General features: G+C 42.2%; 6 protein-coding genes across 6 annotated transcripts; 5 read left to right on the top strand and 1 right to left on the bottom strand.

Moving 5' to 3' along the window:
• Positions 1 to 1,318: 1,318 nt before the first annotated feature.
• SAPINGB_P003437 (uncharacterized protein) lies at positions 1,319 to 4,188 on the top strand (the record flags this gene model as incomplete). The annotated part of the gene is made up of 2 exons (XM_031998155.1): positions 1,319 to 1,345; positions 1,549 to 4,188. 2 exons carry the CDS (start codon positions 1,319 to 1,321, stop codon positions 4,186 to 4,188), a joined length of 2,667 nt encoding a protein of 888 aa, XP_031854046.1.
• Positions 4,189 to 4,990: 802 nt separating this feature from the next.
• On the top strand, positions 4,991 to 8,972 carry SAPINGB_P003436 (uncharacterized protein; the record flags this gene model as incomplete). Its single annotated transcript, XM_031998154.1, has 3 exons — positions 4,991 to 5,328; positions 5,530 to 5,796; positions 5,855 to 8,972. 3 exons carry the CDS (start codon positions 4,991 to 4,993, stop codon positions 8,970 to 8,972), a joined length of 3,723 nt encoding a protein of 1,240 aa, XP_031854045.1.
• A 901-nt stretch (positions 8,973 to 9,873) lies between these two features.
• On the top strand, positions 9,874 to 11,319 carry SAPINGB_P003435 (uncharacterized protein; the record flags this gene model as incomplete). The annotated part of the gene is made up of 5 exons (XM_031998153.1): positions 9,874 to 9,964; positions 10,064 to 10,089; positions 10,157 to 10,179; positions 10,255 to 10,376; positions 10,478 to 11,319. The coding sequence occupies 5 exons, from the start codon at positions 9,874 to 9,876 to the stop codon at positions 11,317 to 11,319; spliced, it is 1,104 nt and encodes a 367-aa protein (XP_031854044.1).
• Positions 11,320 to 11,831: 512 nt separating this feature from the next.
• On the top strand, positions 11,832 to 14,621 carry SAPINGB_P003434 (uncharacterized protein; the record flags this gene model as incomplete). Its single annotated transcript, XM_031998152.1, has 1 exon — positions 11,832 to 14,621. One exon carries the CDS (start codon positions 11,832 to 11,834, stop codon positions 14,619 to 14,621), a length of 2,790 nt encoding a protein of 929 aa, XP_031854043.1.
• Positions 14,622 to 14,760: 139 nt separating this feature from the next.
• SAPINGB_P003433 (uncharacterized protein) lies at positions 14,761 to 16,419 on the bottom strand (the record flags this gene model as incomplete). The annotated part of the gene is made up of 1 exon (XM_031998151.1): positions 14,761 to 16,419. One exon carries the CDS (start codon positions 16,417 to 16,419, stop codon positions 14,761 to 14,763), a length of 1,659 nt encoding a protein of 552 aa, XP_031854042.1.
• A 458-nt stretch (positions 16,420 to 16,877) lies between these two features.
• Positions 16,878 to 17,291, top strand: SAPINGB_P003432 (uncharacterized protein; the record flags this gene model as incomplete). The annotated part of the gene is made up of 1 exon (XM_031998150.1): positions 16,878 to 17,291. One exon carries the CDS (start codon positions 16,878 to 16,880, stop codon positions 17,289 to 17,291), a length of 414 nt encoding a protein of 137 aa, XP_031854041.1.
• Between the last annotated feature and the right edge of the window lie 15 nt (positions 17,292 to 17,306).

Here is a 17,306-nt window from a genome sequence, read left to right as displayed (position 1 = left end):
CACCGGTCATATATACTAACAGCCACCGGACCAGAAATACCAAGAAGGGGAGAATTTAAGTCTGACTATGCATTGTCTGAGTCTTTAATGAACAATAATAATAAATAAATAAATAAATAAAAAAACCAAAGGCTGATTAATATCTCACGGGAACCGGGTACTTATATAAATTAATAAAAGGGAGTCATTTTATGTGAGCTCCAAAAAAAAAAAAAAAAAAAAAAAAAACTTTTGATTGAGATTTATACACCAAGTATAAGCGACCTATTATTTTTGGCCCATTATTTGATAACCGCACTTGATCATGATCATGAAAGTACTTAAAGAAAGTTACTTAGTTCATGACATACATACACACACACACTTTCTGTACCACTCAAAAATGCCTCAAAGAGCGGCGTGTATACTACTCAAGAGTATATATATTTAAACAATAGTACATCAAGTTCCGACTTGTATATAAGTCCACTGGGCTCCAAACAACGATTACATGGGCTTCAATGCTAGCTGTGGGTATACTTTTCAAAAGATGTGGATTGAACTGACTGGATACCCGACAGCTAGCATACAATTGCAGTTTCTGTACTTTAACTCGGGTATACTTGTATACTACTTGATACTTTTACTACCAAACTGGCCTTGCTGCCCTTACGCCGTGCACAGGCAAGTAAATAGCAGCATATGAGCTTGGAGGGGGGAGGGGGAAGGATTGTGTTTTAATCAAATGTAGTACTTCTATATAGAAATGTACGGTGACCTTGAATTATGGCTTGATATTTGGTATATACAATTTTTTTTTTATCTTCTGGAAGGAAGAAAAGAGAGGAAGGAAAGACCCAATACTTCAATGTCCATACACCTCCTTTTTACCGTCAGCCCAGTCCAGAACTTGTTCGGAATAGAGACTGAAGGTTTTGACCCCGAAGCCGGTTCGAAAGTTAATGATATCATTTATTCATTAAGACAAGACTTTTAAAAGCCACCTCTCCTCCATGTAATGTCATATCTTCTTCTTCTTCTTTTTCTTCTTCTACTACTACGGCTTTATGGGCGGGCTTTTTTTTTTTTTTTTTTTTTTTTTTTTTTCCCTCTAATCACCGTTGTCTTCGTCGTCGTCGTCCTATATTATATTAATTATTATAATTATTATAATTATATAACCTCCCAACATTACAATTTTTTTTTTTTTTTTTTCTTTCTTTCTTCTTTTCCCTTCACTACTACAACCCTATCACCTACCCCCATCAGTCTTCTTGTCAATAAATCTTCCGGTGTACGGGTCCTTTGATCTTGAACGCTCGTATTGTCAACAGACATCATGTCCGATGCTCCATTGCACCAACAGGTATATATTTGTCATGCTACTAAAAGGACAAACTGTTTCGGATCTACTCCCCCGGTTTGCTCCTCCTCCTCCTCCCTTTTTATATTTTATATTTTATTTTTATTTTAATTTTTTTTTCATCCCCGCTAATAGAAACTCTTCTTTTCTTTCTCATCATTCACTTTTATTCCTCTCATTCTCATCCAATTTCATTTCCTTTATAGACGTTGAAAAGCCCTCAAGACCTTGCTCTTTATACTTCAACTTCATCTACAACAATCACCCCACCAGGTTACATGTCCTCCACTCTTCTTCCACAGGCAGTCACCACCGATGCACAGGTAGCCCCATCGCTATCCACCCGTGGCTCTCCCACGGCCACCGTGTCGTCCCGTAGACCCATTACTGGCTCAGGTATGAGCCCGGCTTCGACCCTAGGCTACCCGGTCGTTACCACTAATACAGGATCTTCACATTCTCCTCTATCACCTTCTCCATCATCCTCTGTATCGTCAACCTCAGATGCGTCTTTTTCATCAGCTAACCAATACGCTGCCACTTCGAAACCACAGATTCCTACTTCATTGGCACCTGTATCTCGACCAGATTCTGTTGTGCCAACCCCAACAGATGCTCTCTTCCCAGAGTACAGCTCATCCTCATCCTTTTCATCTCTTACTTCTTCAGACACTGAAAACAGCTCAATCCAATTCAATAAACGATTCCAACTGAATGGAGATGACTCGTCTAGCTCTCAGATTTCGCCTACTAACTCGGATAACTATAATCATAATATTAGCAACAGAGCAACTCCTGATCACACAGTCACAGGAAGGTTAAATAACCTTTCTCTCCAAAACCATGGCTACTCAACCCCATCTTTTGAAACTGCTTTGGTCCCTCCTCCTGGTATCGTTACTGCATCTACATCAAGTCTTACGGCAAGATCATCTTCTGTTACTGGTGCCCCTAATCTCAATGGCACCCCTGCAATCCAAATCCCAGTGGCTGTCAATCATGATAGTGCCTATGCGTCATCCCCTTCTCCAGGTGTTGGCCGTTTCCCCCTACAGGAAACACCACCACAAACCTACCGAGGACAAGGCATTGAAGATGAACCTTTCCCTTACACCGGTTCTCCAAGTCAAACAAGTCCATCAGTGGCCCCTGTAACAAACAATACACCTTCACCATCTCCCTCACACAAGGCCCCATCCCGAACCCACTCAACACTTAGTCTCTTTTCCAAGCGACGAAATCGTGGAGATTCTTCATCAAGCATTTCTGTTGCTGCACCGACAAATTCTCAGCAAAGCTCTAACGGTGGCAGTCTGCGTACGCCGCACCCTTCGATGGTAGACTTGAAGCGGTTTTTCCAAAAGCCTTGGAAAAATAATGCAAGCAACTTTTCGGACCCCCCACCAGCCCCACCGGGCCGCTTTACTAGCAGTGCTAGCAGTAGCAACAGTAGCAGTAGCAGCAGCATTAATCATCATCACCATAATAGCCAACACATTTATGACTCTGAACGCACAGCATCTGCACCATCTACTCCTCCATTGCCTCCATCTGCTGGATCAACATCATCTACTGAATCTACATCTAGACACTCTTCGTTTTCAAAACGCACAAGTACATTTCTTGGAGGTGGTGGCGGCAGCAGCAGCAGCAGCAGCAGCAGTAGCAGCAGTAACAACAGCAGCACAATAGGTAGTGGTGGTGGTGGTTATGGCGACTCACACTCTAAAAAGACCTTGTCAAAGAGCTACGGTAAGCTTGGAAAGGCACTTGGCGAAGGTGCGGGTGGAAATGTGCGTTTGGTGACGGGCAAAAATGGCAAGATTTACGCAGTCAAGGAGTTTAGACAAAAGGCCAATTATGAAACTGCGCGCGATTACTCCAAGAAGGTGACGGGCGAGTACTGCATTGGTTTGACGCTAAAGCATCCTAACATCATTGAGACGGTGGACATTATTTACGAAACAGACAAAATTTACCAGGTTATGGAGTACTGCGAGTATGACTTGTTTGCAATTGTCATGTCGGGCAAAATGTCTAAGGAAGAGATTTACTGTGACTTTAAGCAAATGATCAATGGTGTCAAGTACATGCATGAGTGTGGTCTTGCTCACCGTGACTTGAAGCTTGACAATTGTGTCATCAATTCACAAGGCATTGTAAAGCTAATTGACTTTGGTTCTGCCGTGGTTTTCCGGTACCCTGAAACGGAAAAGATTCACGAAGCTTTGGGAGTTGTAGGCTCAGATCCTTATCTTGCGCCTGAGGTGATTACTCACATTAGATATGACCCTAGGCCAGTCGATGTGTGGTCTGCTGCCATTGTATTTTGTTGTATGCTTATGCGCAAGTTTCCTTGGAAGTCTCCTAGACTTTCGGACAATTCGTACAAGCAGTTTGCAGCTGGCATGGATGCCATGAAGAAGGAAGAGGAACTCCGTGAGGCCGAACGCAAGCGCCGTGAGGCCGATCCAACTGGTGTCACACTGCCTTTACCTGGCATGCCCAAGAGTGGACTTCTTGTTGACTCTGGCAGTCCTGATGATGACCCCTCAGCAGCTCACCGAGCGTCTACATATGGTCCTAACCGGTTACTCAAAAACCTTCCTCCAGAGACACACCATTTCATTTTGCGCATGCTTGACATTGAGCCTTTAACTCGTTATTCCATCTTTGATACCTGGAACGATTCTTGGTTTGCGGAAGTGCCGTTTTGCACAGTGACTAATGGTCGTCTTGTGTCTGCACCAGGCCATTCGCATACTACGGTGAATTTTGACGAGGCGCACATTGCCACCTTGGAGAAGAAGAACAAAAAGAAGAAGGAAAAGGAGAAATTGTGGTGAGCGTGAGCCAATTTGGCCGATGGGAAGTTTTTCTTGTTTGCCCATTTGTTGATATTTCTATAGCAAAAAAAAAAAAAAAAAAATCGGTTGCAATTTTCTCCACACATTTCAAAACTATCGTACCACTAGGCACTTGTAGACCACACCATACAAAAAAAAAATATTTAAGTGGAGATTTTTAACGATGAATTAAAACAAAGACTTCTTCAGACCTTAATTGTTGGCTTATAATTTGAAAGAAATGGGGTATATATAAGTATATAGTACTGTATTTGTGAGGAGTATCTGTAATGTAACTGTTACAATATATCCAATGTTAAAAAAAAAAAGACATGAATTTGGTTATAACCAAATATATCCCTAATTAGGGATATATATATATATACTCATATGAGTCAGCTCTCCACACTTGGGACTTTTCATATACTCATATAATTTTGAGTAACATTTAAGTTATTTATAGTAACTAAAACCAGGTAACCCATAATTAAAAATAATTCGTTTTTAAATTGCTGGGGGATCGATCATCTGTAACGGCGAAACCAGTGTAATGTCACAATAGTCTACGGTGTGTCTTGTTTGTTACTATGGCGAAAAAACTCATTCCAAAAGGTTCCAACGGATTTTTTTTTTTTTTTCTTCCAAACCTCCAAGTTTTTGCCTCCCCCCCTTTTTTTCTTCTTCCTTTTTTTTTCTATTTCACAAAATATCCACCTTTTGAAGATTATCAATTTCGACAACTGGAATTCTATTTAGAAATTAACTTGCATTCAAGATATATACATATCTATAGAAATCACACATGTTTAGCAAAGCGAAGAAGAAACTTCGCTTCACCGCAGAAGATATCAAAAACATCTTCCGTAAGAAGCAAACCCAGATCGAAGCCAATGCCGACGATGTCTTTTTCCAAAGAGCCTCCGGAACCGGCGTGGTGACCAGTGCATACATTAAAGACACCATTCGAAAGCTTTTAGCAGGAACTTCGATCAAGGACGACAGCAAGGTCTACAGAATCTCCATTGCCGACATTGCAACCATTCTTGATCTTGACAAGCAAACGACAATTAAATACGTCAAAGAAGTTGGTGAAGAATTTGGATCTGATATTTACTACAGCAATGAAACTTATCTGACAAAGTATGTTAAACAAAAATTGCGATTTTAAAAATTTTTTTTTTTTTTTTTTGGTTACAATTGATTCGGCTGAAAAATTTCATGCGGGCTCTCTCCACAAAATGGGAAAAAAAAGAAAAAATCAAAACAACTCAAAAAAAACTTTCTTCTACTCTCGAAAATTTTTTTTTTTTCATATTAATTAACATTAAAACTTTTTATTAGGAATGAATTGTTGCGCATTCAAGAAGCTCTTCTTGCCATTATTGCCGAATCTTCATACATTGAGTCTCTTGAGTTTGGTATCCGTGAGAAAATCGATCCTATTCTTGTCAAACGTGTAACCACCAAGATCAATACTACCGAGCCAAAGTCCTTAATTCTCGAGATTGAAAACCCTGCAATTGGCAACACTGAACTTTTGCTCATCTCAGAGGCCCGATTCAATTCTGCTAAAGAAAAGCTTTACGAGTATTTGAACTCTTTGGAAGCGTGAGTTTTTTTTATCAAAAATTTTTTTATTAACTTTCCCCTAACCCTTTAATATTAGCCCTACTTCTCTTTCCGAACTGTCTTTCCCTGATTCTGATGACCTCATTGATAAGCTTTTGGCCGATAATAAGATTCTTCCCGCTCTTGTAAAGTCGGTCCCTCAGGCCATTAAGGACGACAAGGTTAAGGGCAAGATTTCGGTTGAACCTGCCGCTGCTGAAGGCAAATTTTTCCCCCGCACTTACACTCTTAAGCTCCAAAAACAAAATATTGACATTCTCAAGGCCAACGGCGTCATTGCCACTACTGAATTCACTAAAACAGATGTTTCTAACATTGAAGAGTTTCTCACCGAAAACTTGGGATCTGCTGACAATTACCTTCTTCTTTCTGAAAATGTCGTGCTTCCATTTTATTACGAGAAGGTTGCGGCCGATATTGTAAATTCCGTCAAGTCTACTGGCTTCTCCGATATTGGTGCTGTTTTGTTTGTTGGTTTGACTTCAAGCTCTGTTGATCGTGAAGCGCTGCTCCAAAAGTCCGTTCTCCCCAAGGTTAAGACTGATTTGGCTGGTACTGCTGTTCAAAATATCTTTTTGAGTGAGCCTGCCACTACAAAGAAGGGTAATGTTTCTGAAGAACCTATCCCCGCATTTATTGCTACTATTGAGTTTTACCAAGGCATCAAGACCCAACTGGAAACCGCTCTTGCTGAGTCTTCAGCTGCTTCAGAGGCCAAGCGTATTGTGGCTAACGATGAGACATTGACTGAGCTTACTTCTTTGTATCAGGATAAGCTTAACGACAAAGTCACTGCAAATGACTTTAGCTCTTCTATTCTTAGCAAGGCTGAGTCTGGCGTTGTCAATGACAAGAAGATTAACAATTTTTTGCTTAAGACCAAGGCTCCTTCTGCTCTCATGTTGTACCTCGGTGGCCAGTTTTTGCCCGAAACTAAGGCTCACTACGAGACTGCTCTTTTGTCTACTACTGAAAAGTATGTCAAGGAGGAATATCTGACCAAATGGTATCCTGTTCTGCTTTACACCAACGCCATCATTGACTTGGTAAACTACGATCCCAAGGTTGGCAAGGCCTTCTTTTCCGATCTTTTTAGCCAGCTGACTCAAGAAAACCTTGTTTTGACTGCTGATGACGCAGCCCTCGCAACTGCAGCCAACAAGAAGAAGACTACTCCTGAAAGTGTTAAGGAACTTATTGAGGCTAAGATTAAGGCTGTGGATTCTGAGCTTACTGATGCCGATATTCTCAAGCATATTTCTGAGACTCGTGCGCGTTTGCTGGAGACCCTGGAGCACCTCATCTCACAAAGCATAACGGAGGCCGACACCGCATCCGTGCTTTTCTACGCATCTGTTGCTGTCTACGACAAGTGGCTGTTGGCTGACCCCAGCTCTGCTGTTGTTGGAGCCCTCAATATCAACCCCTCACTTGGAACCAAGCTGCTCAAGGTGCTTGACAAGCGCTTTGAGGTCCCTGCATTGGCAGCTGTGCGCGACTTGCTGAAGGAGGGTAAAGAGGTCCCTGAAGAGGTTTTGAATACTGTTGTGGCTCTTGTTTCTTCTGATTTTGAAAAGACTCCCTTGAAGCTCAAGCCTGAGGAGGTTCCTGTAGTTGAAGAAGAAAAGGTTGCTGAGCCTGTTGCTGCTGTTCAGGAGGAGAAGTCGGTGCCTGCCAACTCTGAGTCTACAGTCGATGTTGCTTCCGAAACTTCTACCGCTGTTGCTGCTACAGCCGCCACTGTTGCTGCTGCTACTACCGCTGCTATTGTTTCTAAGGAGATTGTTGAAGAGAAGAAGGATGTTGTTTCTGAGCCTGTTGCTGAGGAAAAGAAAGAAGCTGCCGAACCTAAAGAGGAAGCTTTGGAACCTGTTTCTGGGGAGAAGGAGGAAGCCACTGAACCTAAGGATGAAATTCCTGAGTTTGTTTCTGAGAAGAAGGAAGAAGCCGCTGAATCTAAGGAGGAAGTTGCTGAACTTATTTCTGAAGAGAAGCAGGAAGTTTCTGAGCCCGTCTCTGAGACCAAGGAGATTGTTGAGCCTGTTTTTGAAGAGAAGGAAGAAGTTGTCGAATCCAAGGAAGAGGTGGCTTCTGAGCCTGTTTCTGAGGAAAAGGAGGAGACCACTGAACCTAATGAGGACATTCCTGAGCCTGTTTCTGAGGAGAAGGAAGAAACCGCTGAATCTAAGGAGGAAGTTGCTGAATCTATTTCTGAAGAGAAGCAGGAGGTTTCTGAGCCCATCATTGAGTCAAAGAAGGAAGAGGTTGCTGAACCTATTTCTGAGGAGAAGGAGGAGATTGCTAAGCCTGTCTCTGATGCCAAGGAAATTGTTGAGCCTGTTTCTGAAGAAAAGGAAGTTCCTGAACCTATCACTAAAGAAAAAGAAGCCACTACTCCTGCTACTGAGAAGAAGGAGGAAAAGGCTACTGAAGAGAAGGCTGAGCCTATTTCTGAACAAAAGGCGGAAGAAGTTGTTTCTACTGAATCTACTTCTGATAAAAAGACAGAAGATATTGTTTCTGAATTTGTTTCTGAGAAAAAGACAAAAGAAGAGGAAGCAGTTACTGAGCAGGAGAAGGAAGAGGTTATTGCTCCTGTCTCCCAGGAAAAGACTGAATCTGAACCTGAGAAGACTGAGGAGGAGAAGATAGTTGATGAAAAGGCTGAGCCTGTTTCTGAAGAAGAGGAAAAGGCCATTGAGTCTAAAAAGACAGAGTCTGAGACCAAGACCAGTGACGAGGAGCCTACAAAGGAAACTACTGTTATCACTAATGAAGAAAAGGTTGAGGCAGTTTCTGAGGAAAAGTCTGTTGAGGAGAGTAAGCAACCCCAGGAGGAGAAATCTACAAAGGAGGTTGTTTCTGAGGAGCCTATTATTGCTTCCAGTACTGAGTTGACAGCTTCTGAGACTACTTCTGAAAAGACTCAGGCAGAAGGTGAGTCCTCTGATTCTTCGGAGTCTTCTGAGTCTGTGAAACCAGATTCTAGCGCTGAGGCTGAGGCTGAGGCTGAGGCTGAGGCTGAGGCCCAAGATGATGAAGATTCTGGTGAGGATAAGGCTTCAGCGACTTCATCGACCACCAATACGCCCAAGAAGAAGAAGAATAACAATAAGAAGGGTGGTAATAAGAAGGGTCGTTCCAAGAGACGCTGATGTGGAAGTTTCAATTGGGATAGAAGAAAAACCAAAAAAAAAAAAAAAAAATATTAGAAGAGATGGAAAAACTAAGCGAGATTAAATGTAAATAGTGTGGTTAGAATGATTTTAAAGGAGGAGTTTGATTAAAAATAAGAAAACTTGTGTACATTAATATAATATAATAATAATAATAGCAAAAAAAAAAAAGATTAATATTATCAGATTAACTACATTGATTGATTAACTAAAAATATCAAATTATACGAGAAGGGAGAGCTAATTGTGATTTTTTGAATAAAAGAAAAAAAAAAGTTTTTTTAGGACCTTTTTAATTGGATTGAGTACAGCGATTGGCCGGTGGTCGTAAAAATGAATTTTAATTTTTATTTTTTTTTTCTACACATTCAATTGTTTACTTTTAAAGTCATAAAAAAAAAAAAGAAAAAAAAAAAGGCTTTAGTGGGGATCCGTTCCACGATGTACAAGCTTTAAGTGAATATTTATGTACGGGGCTATTTTTTATTTTAAAAATTAAAAATTAAAAATTAAAAATTAAAAAAATTAAAAAATTAAAAAATTAAAAATTTGGGTGAAAATGGTGGTGGTGGTGGTGGTGGAGAAAAAAAAAATATATATATATATTTTTAATTTTTTCTGGAGATTAAAAAAAAAAAAAAAAAAGTGATGGTGCGCACGCGTGTGTGGTGGTGGTTGGGGTGGGAAATTTTAAATTATAAAAGCAGCCGGGATGCCCGCACTTTTTTTTTTTTTTTTTTTCCTTTCTCTTTCCCAACAACATTTTTTTTTTATACTATAACAAATTTTTTTTATTATTCTTCTAAAATCAATTTCTTAACGCGTTTTTCAATCTTCTCTTTCTTATCATCTATTTATATATTTATATTCATCAATCAAAATGTCCAAGAAAGAAGTTTCTGATACTGCAGTTGCCGCTGCTCCTGCTGATGCCTCAAAGACCAAGAGGGCTTCTCATCCATCCTATAAGGGTCAGTCTAAATAGAAAGAAATAACTACATTCATGCTGTTTTGTATAGCTGAGAAAAAAAAGTAAAACCTATTCTAACATGACGCGTCGTTTTTAATAGATATGATCAAGGAAGCAATCATTCAGGTTTGTTCTTTTTTTTTATTGTCATTGTTTTTTAAAAAATTTTAACGCGTCTTTTTTTTTTATCTAGCTTAAAGATCGCAAAGGTTCTAGGTAAGTCTTGATAATTTTTTTTTATAAATATACAAGAAACCAATTTATAATATTTTGCTAACTACTTTTCTAAAGTCGCCCTGCTCTTAAGAAATTCATTCAAACCAACTTCAAGATTGAGGCTCCCAACTTTGAATATCTTTTCAAGACTGCTCTGAATCGTGGTGTCACTCAGGGTGACTTTATTATGCCCAAGGGTAAGTAAAAAAACGCGTCTTTTTAATTTTTTTTTTTTTTTTAAAAAAATGTTTTTTTTGAAACCTCCCACAAAGCACATTCGTCTAACATTTTTAACAAGGTCCCTCTGGTACTGTAAAGCTAAACAAGAAGGAACCTGCTGAGAAGAAGTCTGCTCCTAAGAAGGCTGCTACCAAGAAGGCCACTATTGCTACCAAGAAGGCTTCTCCTAAAAAAACCGCCACTAAAAAGGATGATGCTGATGCTGAGGCTCCCGTGACTGAAGTTGCTGCTGCTTCTACTGAAAAGGAAAAGCCTGCTCCTAAGAAGAAGGAAGCAAAGAAGAAGGACTCTGCTGCTGCTTCTGCTGAAAAGGAAAAACCTGCTCCTAAGAAGAGAGAATCTAAGAAGTCTGCTGCTGCTGCTGCTGCTGCTGCTGCTTCTGCCACTGAGGCCACTGAGCCTAAGAAGGCTGAACCTAAAAAGAAGGACGCTGCTCCTAAGAAGGAAGCTAAAAAGGCTGCTCCTAAGAAGGAGACCAAAAAGGCTGCCCCCAAAAAGAAGGAAGCTACCGCTGACTCTGCTGCCGAAAAGACTTCTACCCCCAAGAAGACTGCTACCAAGAAGAAGGAGGCTGCTGCTGAAAAGGAAAAGGCTACTCCTAAGAAGGCCACTCCCAAGAAGAAGGAACCTACCCCCAAGAAACCCACTGCTGCTGATTCTGGTGTTTCTAAGCCTGCTCCACGACGAGGACGCTCTGCTGCTACCGCTGCTGTTGCTGCTGCTGTTGCTTCCGAATCTAAGGAAGATGAGGCTGCTGCTACTGAAGACTCTGCTAAGGAATCTACTGCCGCTGCAACTACTGAGGAAGCTACCACTGAAAAGTCGGCAGATGACTCTGCAGACGTGGTTTCTGTTGATGAGTCTACAGAAAAGGCTTCTGAGTCTGTGGACAAGGCTTAAATGACTTCAAATGTCATTTTCTTTGTTTGGTTTTCTTTTATTTGCTTGTTTTTTTCTTTGGAACTTTTGTCCACTTTATTATTTTTTTTTGACGTTTATGATTTTCAAGTAATTTTTTTTTCTCTTGTTTTTGCAACGCGATGAAAGCAACTGACATGAATTTCGCGTATTCTAATGGTCTTTTAATGATGTACGAGTTTTTATATATATATTTTTTTAATTAATGGCTTTAAAAATGTTTAATCGCGTTTTTTTAAAACTTATTAATTATTACTTATTACTTGCTACTTGCTACTTGCAACTTATAAAAAAACAAAAGTTTAATTAAATCATGTGATAATCATGTGATTTATTAGTTGGTTTCTTTTTTTTCCAAAAAGATTTCAAAACCTCCAAAAAAAATCAAGAAAATTTGGATTCTCACGGCGCGACTTTTTTTTATTTTTTTTTTTCCTTTCCATCACGACGCGTCTTTTTTTCAAGCGAAAAATATATTTGGGACTTAATTAACAATGTCCTACAATAATCCAAATATTCCTCAGTTTCAATCGCAACAGCTGCAGCAACAACAGCAACAGCAGCAGCAGCAGCAGCAGCAGCAGCAGCAGCAGCCGCAACCACCGCAATCACAACAGCAGCCACCTCAACAACAACAACAACAACCACAACAACCTTCTCAGGCTAATCTTATCTCCCAACTAACCCCCCAGCAGCAAGCCCAGTTGCGAGCCAGGTTTTTGCAGATCCATCAGCAATTTCCTAACGGTGTACCTCAAGAGGTTTTTATGCAGTTTCAGCGCGAGATTCAACAACAAGCTCGTCAAAATGCAAACTTCCATTCAGGTTCTCTGAGACCTCAGCAGTTGCAACAGCAGCCTGCTCAACAACAATCACCTGCACCACTTCCTATTTCTCAGCAGCAGCAGCAGCAGCACCAACAACAACAACAGCAGCAGCCACCGCAGTTCATTAATTCACCAGGGCAAATCCATTCCCAAGCCTCTACTCCTCATATTACACATAATACTGTGTACTCTAATCCATCGCCTGGAATGGCTCAACAGCAGAAGCCACAGGTTCCAGAGCAAAACCAGCCACCATCATCTTCATCTAATGTTGGCCGTCCTCCTTTTCAAAATATGCCCCCTCATTTTCAACAACAGCAGGCTCATGCTCAAATGCAAGCCCAAGTGCAAGCCCAAGTGCAAGCCCAAGTGCAAGCCCAAGTGCAAGCCCAAGTGCAAGCTCCAAAAATGTCACCAAAAATCCCGGTGTCTACAATCCCTCAGCGCCCATCCCAGCACATACCGCAACAACAATCACAACCTCAACAGCCTCCTTCTCAGGGCCAATCTCAACAACAGCAGCAGCAGCAGCAGCAGCAGATCCATAACCAGTTTCAGCCGCCTAACGCTGTTCCACCTCAAATCCAACACTTGTCACCACAAGTGCAGGCTTCGATAATGAACAAGCTTCAGAACGCAAAAGCTGCAGCTGGAAACAGACCTGGAGTGGGTGCACCGGCCGGTGCTCTTGGAATTGGTGGAGTACCTGGAAGTGTTCCGCCTAACCGACAACCTATGCCTGCACAACAACCCCCTCCCAAACAGCAGCAACAGCAAATGCCTACACCTCCTAACAAACCTCGGCAATCTCAACCAGGACCTCAAGTCCCACCTCCTGGAGCTCAATTCCATCCGCCAGGCCCTTCACAACCTGTTGGAGGCCCTGTTAGAGGCCCTGGAGGACCCCCTCCATCGGCAGCTAGACCAGGACCTTCTGGAGCTCAAGGTCCGCAAAGACCACCAATACCACAGATTCCTCCGGAACAACAACTTCCTCCTAAACCCATTGAGTTTTCCACGCCTGAGGAAATTCTTGAAGTTCTCAAGACTCTTCCACCTCCAGAAAACATGACAGCTGCTAAGGTGGAGAAATACCTGGAAGCTGACTCCGTATATGAACAGAACATGGATTATGTTCACGACCGTTTTAACCGCATCATCAAGCGTAAACGTACCGAACTACAATATTTTAACCAGGTTCTCACGGTGCGCCAACAAAAGCCTGGCTCACTGTTTAGCGGAGGATACATGGGCTACGGTAATGGATGGACTGGTAATCGGTTTGATTTGGAGCTTGTATACCCCAAAAAACGCAAGCGCAATAACAGGGCTTCCACAGAACCCAATCCAACTCAGCAACAGCTTGATACTGTTGCGGAACACACAGAAATACTTGTACCTATTCGTTTGGACATTGAAATGGATAAGTACCGGTTGCGTGATACTTTTACTTGGAACCTCAAGGAGGATTGTATACCCGTTAGTACTTTTGCCGAGAATCTTGTTGAGGACTACAACCTACCGTTATCATTGGCTTCCAATGTTACATCTTCAATGAATGAGCAAATCAAGGACTTTATACCCCATTCATATGTTGATATTTCGGAACCCAAATATGCAAACTCCAGTATGTATCGCGATGAAGACATGCGTATCAACATCAAACTAGACATTACTGTGGGACAACACAATCTTGTGGACCAGTTTGAATGGGATATCAATTGTGCAGAAAACAGTCCAGAAGAGTTTGCAGAAACCTTGTGCAAGGAGCTCGGGCTTTCCGGTGAATTCATGACAGCCATTGCACACTCGATCCGCGAACAACAAGAACTTTTTACAAAAACTCTTTACCTTATCCAGTACCCGTTTGATGGTACCCCTGTTGAGGACGAGGACTTGCGACGGGAGTTCAATCCACCCATTACCGTCGATTATCTACGCAACAAGTCACACCTCAAAGAATACTCACCCGCACTCTTTGAAATCTCAGAACTCGAGCTTGACCGCCAAGACAGAGACCGAGACCGCGACTCGCGCCGTAAGCGTCGTCAGGGCCGTGCCGGTCGTCGCAACGGTCCTGCCCTTCCAGACCTCCGTGAATCGCTGCGATCTTTCCGTACCCCTGTATACTCCACTACCCTGCCCGGTGGCCTTGACCGCAATGTCGAACTGCTTCGCCGTATGCGCCAAAAGGAGCTCTTTGGTGAAAATGACGATGGCATCATGCAGGTTTCTGCCTCTGGTAGCGGATCCGGCGTGCCTGGTGTATCTTCGGGTCCCAAACCCGTTGGTCGTCCACCATTGCACCGCAACCTTAATAATTTGGCTTATGCGGGTGGTTCGTATTATAGTGCGAGTGCGGTGTCGCATGTACCTGATCGGTTCATGGTTACTCTGAAGTTACCCCCACGTCTGCGGCCTTACCTTGAACAAATCAAGCGAACGAAATTTGCGTAGGAAGTGTATATTTTAGAAAGACAAGGTTAATTAAGAACTGAGAAGGAAAAAAAAAAAATTATATAAAAAAACGATTTCTAAAGAAAAAAAAAATAATAATAATTGAAAACATATAAAAGAAAATATCAATGGTGTGTATTTACATGGAAAGAAGCTTGACAGCCTCGTCAAGACCATTGTGCTTCTCGGAAAGCTTCTTCTTGATGTACTCAACAGCTTCAGAAAGGGGCACGTCAACACCCTTATCAGCGTCCTCACCGAGACCAAGCTCCTTGACCTTGACAACCTTGTTGGCAAACTCCTCCTGGCCAAGAATAACAGCGAACGGGCATCCAGTCTTTTCGGCAGCCTCAAACTGCTTCTGGGGCTTGGGCTTGGTCTTGTACAAGAACTCGGTCTCGATGCCACCCTCCCACAGGACCTTGGCAACCTCCATGCGCTCCTTAAGGAACCCGTCCCACTGTGGACCGCCACCAAATGCCATCACGTAAACCTGAGTCGAAGTTGGGCGGACCTTATCGATAAGACCCTCACGGGCCTTGATCAAGCTGAACAATCGTTCAATGCCAAACGAAACACCAACGCATGGAATTGATGCGTTCTTCTTTGAGCTGCCAGCAAACATGCCCACTAGGTTATCGTATCGGCCACCTGCCATGATGGAACCAACACCCACATTCTCCGAGTTGTCATCGTCTTCGAGCTCAGGGTTTTTCTTGGCCTTCTTCTTGTCCTTTTTTCCAGAAGCAGCAGCTTCAGTAGCTTCGCCGGCAGGCTTGGGGGGAGGAGCGGAAGCAGCTGTCACAGCTTCGTAAATAAGACCGGTATAATAGTCGAGACCACGGGCCAAAGACAAGTCAAAAGACAGGTAGTCAACAACATTAAAGGCAGTAAGGTATTCGTAAGCGGCAATCATATCTTTAACACCGGCAGCAGCAGAAGCATTGGACATGAGATGTTCGTCACCAGAAAGCTTGTCGAGAACCTCCTTAAAGTGACCCTTTATTCTAACATACCCGCCAATTTTATCGGCAACCTCTTCAGGCTGGTTCTTATCAACCACCATCTCCTTCTTGACCTCTTCCCAAGGAAGTTTGTCAAGCTTATCCACAGCAGAAGAGACCTTTCTGATATCCTCATCCTTGACACCACACAATTGGAAAATACCGTCCAGGATCTTTCTGTGGTTAACCTTTATGGTGAAATCCTTAATGTTCAAGGCTGTCAGACCCTCAACAGCAATGGAAAGAATCTCAGCATCAGGGACCATGGACTCGTAGTCACCAGCGATATCAAAATCGCACTGATAGAATTCACGCATGCGGCCCTTGGTCATAGCAGGCTGGTCGCGTCTGTAGACCTTGGCAATGTGGTATCTCTTAATTTGTTGGATGCCATTCATGGCGACAAAGCGTGCAAAGGGCACAGTCAAATCGTAACGCAGCGATGTCAGTTCACCACCTTGATCTTCAAGGTTGTAAATAAGCTTTGAGTCTTCACCGTACTTTCCGGACAAAATCTCGCGCAGTTCAAAAACCGGGGTATCGATTGTCACACCGCCATGACGCTTGAAAACCTTGGTCAGGGTGTCGAAAACAGCAGAGCGCAGGATCATGTCTTTATCAGACCAATCCTTGGTGCCCTTAGGGGTCTTAAGGGTGAACTGAGGAGCCTTTTCCTTCTTGTTGTTCTTCTTGGGAGCAGCAGCAGGAGCCACAGCGGCGGCAGCAGGAGCAGCAGCAGGAGCAGCAGGAGCAGCAGAAGCAGCAGGAGCAGTAGCTTGTTCAGCAGCAGACATGATAGAGCAGCTTTGGAAAGATCTAATAAAAACACGAGAAAATGATGGAATTGAAACTAGCCTGGGTACTCGAGAAATACAAGTCATACAGGAATTCAACAAAATCTGACAAAAAAAAAGGATGAATTAGGTCCTTGGACACTTTTTTTTTTTTTTTTTGAGACTTTCGGGGTTTCAAAGGTTTGTTGTTGATTTGATTTGGCTTGTCTTTCCCTGGAACAGAAAAATATATTCCCAGTGACTCTTTTAAAAGAAGAAAAATTTAATGAAGAAAACATGTTACACTTTTCATATTACATTTTATGAAAGGGTGTTACATTTTTATTTATGCAATCTATCACGTGAACATAATTGGCATACCCACCTTAATAATAAAAATCAATTTTTCATGAAATAAAATGTCCTCTCTTTATTGTGTACAGCCAAAATATCGATAAAAGGACACACTAAAAAAAAAAATGCTGGTAGGAATCACCACCTTAGCCTTCTGCGCTTACTTTTTCTGCGGTCCCGCACCCGTCAACCCTACCGACCCAACACTTCCTAAAACGCCCTTTGGTCTGTTGGTCCAATACCTTCCGCATAGACCATCTCCTCTTCAGCAGCTCACTCAGCTAAATCCGCGTCTCAAGGTAAATCTTGGTTTGAAGGCAAAAGGACGTTTAGGCAAATCTAGATTCCGCAGACTTGTTCCTAGACGAAAAAGACACACCGTCATTGCATGCAACCATAACTCCAGAGAACAGAACGCCCCTAGATTAAAACCATTTGAAACTGGTAAAAGACAAATTTTTTCAAAGCTCAAGCTTTGTAAAGCAGAAATATCAGTGCAAAAGGAAAATCAACAATCTATTAAGCATCACAAAGAATAATCTACAATGGATAAC

This window comes from Magnusiomyces paraingens, assembly GCF_902498895.1.
Source record: "Magnusiomyces paraingens strain CBS 517.90 genome assembly, contig: contig3, whole genome shotgun sequence".
Lineage (NCBI taxonomy): Eukaryota > Fungi > Ascomycota > Dipodascomycetes > Dipodascales > Dipodascaceae > Magnusiomyces > Magnusiomyces paraingens.
Note: the sequence above shows the minus strand (reverse complement) of the source record. Positions and strands in the feature narration are given on the sequence as shown.